The 7,843-nt window shown below is 46.7% G+C and overlaps 1 protein-coding gene across 1 annotated transcript; it reads right to left on the minus strand.

Annotated features, from left to right (window-relative positions):
* Positions 1-461: 461 nt before the first annotated feature.
* Positions 462-4,686, minus strand: LOC147428397 (serine/threonine-protein kinase BRI1-like 1). Its single transcript, XM_086496566.1, has one exon. It carries the CDS (start codon positions 4,365-4,367, stop codon positions 576-578), a length of 3,792 nt encoding a protein of 1,263 aa, XP_086352692.1. The 5' UTR covers positions 4,368-4,686; the 3' UTR covers positions 462-575.
* Positions 4,687-7,843: the final 3,157 nt, after the last annotated feature.

The raw sequence follows: 7,843 nt of genomic DNA on the forward strand, positions 1-7,843 counted from the left end.
TCAAATATCCCATGATCTCCTTGAAAATAGAAACTCCAACCCTTTTCATCCACTACAATGGTGCAACCCTGTGCAATGCTTTACACCTCTTGTACCCACTAACCCATGGTGCAACCTGGCTCTAAGGCACAACTGGCATGAGTCCTCTACTAATAGCTTCTTAAACAATACACCGTCACTGGTCTGAGTCATCTTGCGTGCCTGCACGTGCACCCATGCATGCCCACACGAAAACACACACTCTTTTTGTAAATCGATTTGATTAGTTTATAGGCATCACTAAGCTCGACTTTGCTAGAAATATGTGCATACAGAGAGAACCATTTCCTATGAGGTGTTACACGGAAACTCGCACGCACACACACACACAGAAGATTCCTGTCATGCCCCTGGAATATGTCAACCTGAAAGGTAACACAGTTATTAACAATTTAACATGCATTCCTGACGTACACTCTCCTTTGAGGTGCTGGATAATGAAAGCTCGACACATCCCTGCAACCACTGGTTTTCAGTAGATAAAAAGATGACAAAATGATGTACATGAAATTACATTGATAAGTGTACAAAGATTACTACAGGAGATCAAGGTCACCTCCTCTATGGATCTTCCGGAAGGCAACGATGACATCACAGATTGACGGCCGGCGTGAAGGATTGTCATCCACGCAGCGGCATGCAATAGAGAGGTATCTCATCATCTCATCCTCTCTCCTTTCAATGTCCATAGGCATGCCCATATTAGTAGGGTATGTGCTAGAACTCGTGCTTGAAATTATGACTGCTCTACCTGACACACCCCCTCCCTGTAGTGCCCGCTGGTCAAGCACCTCCTTCGCCCTGCCTTCTCTCACTTTCCCTTGTGCCCATCCAGCTAGACCCTCGCCCCCCTGGTCCTCATATCCTCTCTTTTCACTGCCATTGCCCGAGGCTCCTACCGACCATGTAGGCTCCCTTCCAGTCACCAGCTCCAAGAGCACCACCCCGAAGCTGAATATGTCACCAGGCTTCGTACATTGGAGAGACATGCCGTACTCGGGTGGCACATACCCACATGTCCCTGCCAATGTTTCTGTACTATGATGTGTATCATACGCACTCATTAACCGTGCCATTCCAAAATCGGCGACGCGAGCTTCCAGAGCGTCATCAAGAAGCACATTTGCTGTTTTGAGGTCTCGATGGATGATGTTTGGTAGGCAGTCCCTATGTAAAAATTGTAGACCCCTGGCTATGCCTAAAGCAATCCTCTTCCGGCTATCCCAGCTAAGCCCAAATTTCACAGCGGGCTGGCTATTGGGATCATCTTGCTGGTTACTGTTGCTATGAAGCCACCTATCCAAGCTGCCGTTCTCCATATACTCATAGATGAGCAGCCTCTCATTATCTGCCTTGCAGTAACCCAACAAACAAACGAGGTTGGGGTGCTTGATCTTCCCTATTGTTGTCATCTCTGCATCAAAATCTTTTGACTCACCATTCTCGCCAATCTGATGGCAAAGCTTCTTTACGGCGACTACAGTATTGTCATCCAAGGTGGCCTTGTAGACTTCGCCGAATCCTCCACTGCCTATCTTGGTCTCTTCACTGAAGTCCTTAGTGGCCTCCTTGAGCTCTCTGTAGGATAGCTTGTGAAGTGGTGTGATTCTGAATGTGACAATGTTGATGCTGAGTGGCTTTCCAGTTGTTCGTCTTCCCAAGACACTGTGAATGATGCTGCTTGAGGTACTGATGGGTAACTTGTCCATGGAGTTGTTATGCATCAGCTCCCTGACATGCTGATGCGTGATAGTAAAACGATGTGAGCACCCTAACAGACCTGTGATGACGGTGACAAAGGCCACCACAGCAACAACAATTGCAATCACTATTCCAAATCGCCGCTTGTGGTGGAAGGACAAGCTTTCCATGGAGGAATGGGAATCCTCAAACCTGGAAATCGCTGTATCACAAGGTGGAAGAGGAGTGCCACACAGGTAGGGGTTGTTGGCAAAGCTGGAAGCAGGAAATGTGGGGAGCTTGCCAGAGTCAGGAATAGAGCCAGACAGGTTGTTGTTGGAGAAGTCCAACTGATTCATGACCCCAAGCATCGATAGGCCAGGGGGGATCGGGCCTTCAAGGTGGTTATGATCGAGATGGAGAATGGAGCAATGTATGAGGTTGGCTAAGCTGAAGGGGATAGTGCCTGTGAGGTTGTTATGTGACACTGCAAGCACGGTAAGGTAGGTTAGAGTACCCAGTTCCTCTGGAATTTTTCCTTTAAGCTTGTTGTGGCCAACATCTAGGTATGCATAAGTGCCTCCTTCACTGGATCCTGGAGCACCAGGGATGTAGTATGGAGAAACGTCTGGATAAAAACGCGTACGGTTGCACATCTGGAAGTTTGGAATTCTTCTCAGCCTCAAAGGACGGACTCCCCTCATAATCAGCACTGAACCCAAGCCATACTCTGTGCATCGGTCTCCATACAGATACTTGAAAAACGCAAACTGCAAGCCTTTGCTGAGTGTCCCTTTTATCACCTTCCCTGCTTGCTTGGTGAGCTCCACGGGAATGGTGCCCTCCAGCTCATTGCTGCTGAGATCCACCCACACCAAATACCTGCACTCCCCAAGTGTGGGTGGGATTGTGCCTGACAGGGAGTTATTATTAAGATGCAGGAAATTGATTCTCATAAGACCCAGCTCTGGCGGAATGTGTCCGGTGAGGCGGTTGTTTGAGAGAGCAAGCCACTCTAAGCTGCTGCAGTTAGCGAGGGTAGGTGGGATGGTACCATTGATAAGATTTACATTGAGTACCAGCAACCACAATTGACTTGCTGCGCTACAGATGTCAGCAGGAATTTCCTGCTCGATAAAGTTGCCCCACATGACAATCTCTCGCATGTTAGGCATAGTGGGAAGTGGTGTTGGAAAGGCGCGGGTAATAAAGTTGCAACTGACATCTATTGCAGCAAGGCTGCTGCAGCTTTCCAAGGGTACCACTCCGGACAACTCATTGTCTGCCAGTAGCAGTCTTCGGAGACTAGGGCTGCAGATAGTGCCAGGAATGCTTCCTGTGAATGCATTTGCACTGAGGTCAAGTATCCTCAAGCTACTGGAGTTGGCGAGAGATACAGGGAGAGGCCCTGTGAAGTTGTTGAAGCTCAGTACGAGCTTTTGCAGAGTCGGCATTTGGCTTACTACAGCTTGAGGAAACTCTCCTGTAAGCCAATTGTCGCCAAGATTCAACACTTGAAGAGAGGAGCAGCGTGCAAGAGAGGTGGGAATTCCTCCCACAAGGTCATTTGCTGAAAGATCCAGCACATGAAGCTGCTGTAGAGAATCGCCGAAGCCCGGCGGGATTGCTCCTGTGAGATTGTTACTGGAGATGGATAGCACTTCCAGATTTGATAGCTGGTTGAAGGTCGTGGGGATATTCCCTATGAAGGAGTTGAAGGAGATATTAACATGGCGCAAGCTCGTGCAAGTGGTGAGGGATGTGGGAATTAGGCCTGTGAAAAGGTTTTTAGAGAGATCCAACACACTCAGGTTGGAGCAACCGGCTAAAACAGATGTGAGGTTTGAGGGAGACATAAATGAGAAGGCTTCAGGAACTATTGTGCTAGACAAAAAATTAAAGGAGATGTTGAGATGTTGTAGCGTACCGCATTGGCCGATACCCATTGGCAGGCTGCCTGAAAGGCTATTATTTGAGAGATCAAGCCATGACAAAGGGCCACAGTAGTGGAAGATAGCGGGGGAGACCTCGCCAGAGAAATTGTTGTGGGAAAGGTCGAGCCTGCTGAGGAAGCCAGCGGCGTCAAGCGGCAGTGGCCCATCGAAGTAATTGCGAGAGACATTAAGGTGGGTGAGGGTCTTGCAGCTTTTCAAGGAGCTGAGGCTGGGGAAGCTGCCAACAAGGTTGTTGGAGGAAAGGTCAAGGATGGAGAGCGGGGCAGCGCTGCAGGTAGAAGCGATGACCTCCGGCTCGACAGCACCATAGATTGCATTGCCAGCGAGATGCAACTCTTGCAGCTGGTCTAAGGACGTGAGCTGATCTGCGAGGCCAGAAAAAGGCACGACAAGGCCGCAGCTTGTAAGGTTGACGGCAATGACTCGGCCGTTGGAGCTGCAGGTGATGCCGAACCAGGAGCAGCTGTTGGAGGTGCGCTGCAGCGACCAACCAGAGAGGGCGCCAGAGGGGTCGGTGACGATGGATTGCTTGAAGCGGAGGAGGGGCGTGGTGTCGGCAAGGGTGACAGAACCGCCGCTGCCGCTTCCGGGGTCCTCCTGTGTGTAGATAGCGGAGAAGTAGTGGCCTGCGAAGAGGCAGAGAGTGAGGAGGTCCCATAGGCTAGTGATGGGGAGCTGCCAGCCGAAGCCCATGGCAGTTAGGGATGTGACATTAGGGGCAGTTGCAGGGGGTCAGGCATTGCTGGATTGCAGTGGAGGGCAGAGGGCTGCGGGAAATATAGGAAGAGGGAACGACAGTAGAGAGAGAGGGAGGGCGGCCAGGAGCACGCAGCCAAATTAGGGCCCGCTTGCCAAACATGGCTACGAACTTACGAAGCATGGCTTGCGGGTCCGCGTCCCCTTACCGCCCTGCGTTAACAAGCAGCTTACTAAAAACAGCGGCCTTTCCTGGATTGCCGGGGAGCCCTGGCACTGCCTGCAGGCTTGCATTGCGCCAGAAGCCCTCTGGGGCCCCTCGGCCCCGCACCCGCCCGTGCACTTCCTTGGCTTTTGCACAGCGAGACAACGAGTCAACAGTGCGGCTCCGTGTTATTACGTGCGCATGCCCGTCGTGCGCAGCCACACTCGTGTGCATGCGGGGCCCTTCTCCCCTACATAACCTTCGAAAACTATTATATATATATATGCTTTTGTGTGCACGTGTACATGACCCCTCGCTGACGTCTAGAATGTTTTCTCTTTAGAGCTTTGCGTTATTATTTGTATAGAATATACCCCGTTGTACTTCAATCTCGCTTTTAACTGCAGAGTAGCATACTTGGACTAGGAAGTTGGAACTCCCGTATGGAATATACTCTACCCTGGCAGCTCTGTACTTCCATACTCTATTGAGAAGCTTCTTCATGTGAAGCTTGGGTTCGAACTTCGCATCCGGTTGGCAACCAATTGGGAACAATCTTTGTTCCCGTGAGGATTTATTGGTAGTGAATGCGAAACTGATTGGCAACCAATTGCGAGGCTGCTCCTAGTGTCGAAGGTGGAGCGGGTATATAAATTACATGTAAAAAAATATTTGCACACAAATTGCATATTTAATATTCGTTTTTAATCTTTTTAAAGGACTCTCAACCATTATCGCAGTTTTAATGTTTCATTTTCTCTGAAAAAATCTAAATGCATACAATTTGCATGTTAAATATTCTTTTGTATCTTTTTAAAGCATCAATTATCATCTTTTTTTGATTGCTACATTTACATAAATTCTATGTAAAAAAGTGTGTGAATACAAATTGCTAATCCAATTTGTATATTTCTAATGTTTTAAATGTTTTTGAAGATTTTAAGTTGGTGTTGTGTGCTTTGTTTGAATCAGTATGTGCGAACGGAGAAAAATATAAGTTTAAAATTCAATATATGCTGAAATGTTAAAAACCGTTAACATGTATTGTTTGATCTAAATTAAGTTCTTATAAACCACTTGTTTGAACTACTTTTTACACGTGTAACAGATTGCAATTTTAAGTGAAGATTATATTCAATTTTTATCAATATTTTCTTGCACATTTGTTAAAGTCTTCAAGTGGTGGTTAAGAGTTTACCTTAGATAGTGTGAGAGTGGTAATGTCATTCGCAACCATGAATTTGTATTTGATATGCTGTTTTTGTATTGTCCAGTGCAAATATGACGTCAGATCAAAAGAAATGTATTATGCGTACCATTTGTAAAGAATGTATTTTGGAAATCTCATCATGTGCAGCTGATCGCATACAGCAGATTAGTGAAAGTGATGTCTACATCAAAGACATCACTATCGCTATATGGGAGAACACAGAGCGCAGGTTGCGACTTGAAGGCCAATACGAGCTGTTGAGTCCAGCTGGGATACGAGAATTTGATCCCCACCACAAGGTCAGGACAGTGTTGGGCAATATGAAAGTATGTTGCAGAGACTTAAAGGAAGATATCCCACCTGCTTGCGACATGTCAAAATTAGAGCTCTGGGATAATTATGGGAAGAACAGAAGGTAAAGATGAAGCGTGTGAAAGCGCAGGACCAAGCACCTTTACCCAAGAGATTTAAGATGGCCCAAGATGCGCAAGCAGCTTTGGGAGGTCGATCCGATGCCAGCGGCACCGGCACAATCATGCGCACTGCTTTGAATGCAAAGTGCACTCATCTTGTCGACATCCCTCATGAAGCCTTGGTAGAAGGTATGAAGATTGGAGCAGGCTCCTTCGGTGTGTGCACATTGTACACTATCCAAGGCATCTCATTTTTTCGAGACCACATTACATATGTGGGAAAATGGTAAAACGGAGGGAGTGGCGAAATTTGACAGCTTTCAGACAGAGCAAGGAATGTAAACGCTTCACCCCTCCATTGTAAGGTGCATTGGGTTTACTACAGAAGCTCCTTGGATCACGATATTCTCATACTACAATGGGGTATCGTGGGCGACATGATGTGCCACTTAACGTTCGCTCACGGATTGTTCAAATGACACATGCACATGCTACAACACGGTTGGAGGTCATTGCATGTAGCAAACAACCCTGTAAGCGAGATAGACACGATACGGATCAAAGCAATGGTCGAGCAGATGTCGGCAATTTGTCATGCCTTAATCGATGGCGTTGTGGCTGCCCACTCGGTCGATATAGTGCACAGTGACCTGCACCCGTTCAACGTAATGTAGGACTTTACTCGCGTCAATAAATCCCGCGTCGGTATCATTGATTGGGGTATGATGTTGAGAACACCTGCTAAGCGCGTAGCAAATAATTATTTGTCTCCAAGTGCACAGTCACACGAAGCAGTTTTGAATGCATAGAGACCAGGGAACGCCGAGATGGCTAAGCGACCATGGATTGCTCCCGAACTATACGATCCACGGTGCGCAGATACATACACAAAAGCGAGCGACATTTATGCATTGGGCTACCTGTTCGACATACTCGCAGATTTTTGGAGTGCAGCCAGAAAATTTTATTTTCTAGAAGAAGTTTTTCACCACCCGGACGAAGATGTTATGAGGGCTATTCGAATTAAAGTAGATTGTGTGATGAAGTTAAAAGAGCGGGACCAAAGAAGGAATTCTTCTGACGTGTTGATATTTTTTAAAGAACATTTAAAGACAGGCCCTAACCCTATGCAACATCCACTTGTTGAACTTGCACCATCATTTTATCCGATTTAAACATTTCTATGATACACATGTCTTGTCAAGTGTATTCTTTTTTTTATTGAAGTGTATTATCTGGTTTGAAGTGGTTCACCTAATTGAGTCAATTATCTTTAATCATTTCAAATTTGTCATTTAACTGTCAATATTTCAAATTTGCCTTGTGGTTCAATGAGTCGCATTTGTTGTGGTTTGATTTAGTGGATTCTACGCAGTGTCCCAATGAGTGAGAATATATATTTTCCAATGATATTGAATATTTGCCACTCTGTTGACTGCAGCTCTAAGAGAAAATGGCCGATCAAGAACAAGATATTGGCACCCAATGATTGCTTGTTGTTGATTGATTGCTTGATGATCAACAACAAGCGGCTGTTAATGCATTTCAGCGCATGAAGTCTCTGGCACATGGCATGTCGGCACAACAAGCGACGCGTATTGGTCGCCGACTCTCAAAGTGGGAAAATCCAAACCATATGCAATGG

Source organism: Adiantum capillus-veneris, chromosome 23 (assembly GCF_014529385.1).
Source record: "Adiantum capillus-veneris isolate H3 chromosome 23, ASM1452938v2, whole genome shotgun sequence".
Lineage (NCBI taxonomy): Eukaryota > Viridiplantae > Streptophyta > Polypodiopsida > Polypodiales > Pteridaceae > Adiantum > Adiantum capillus-veneris.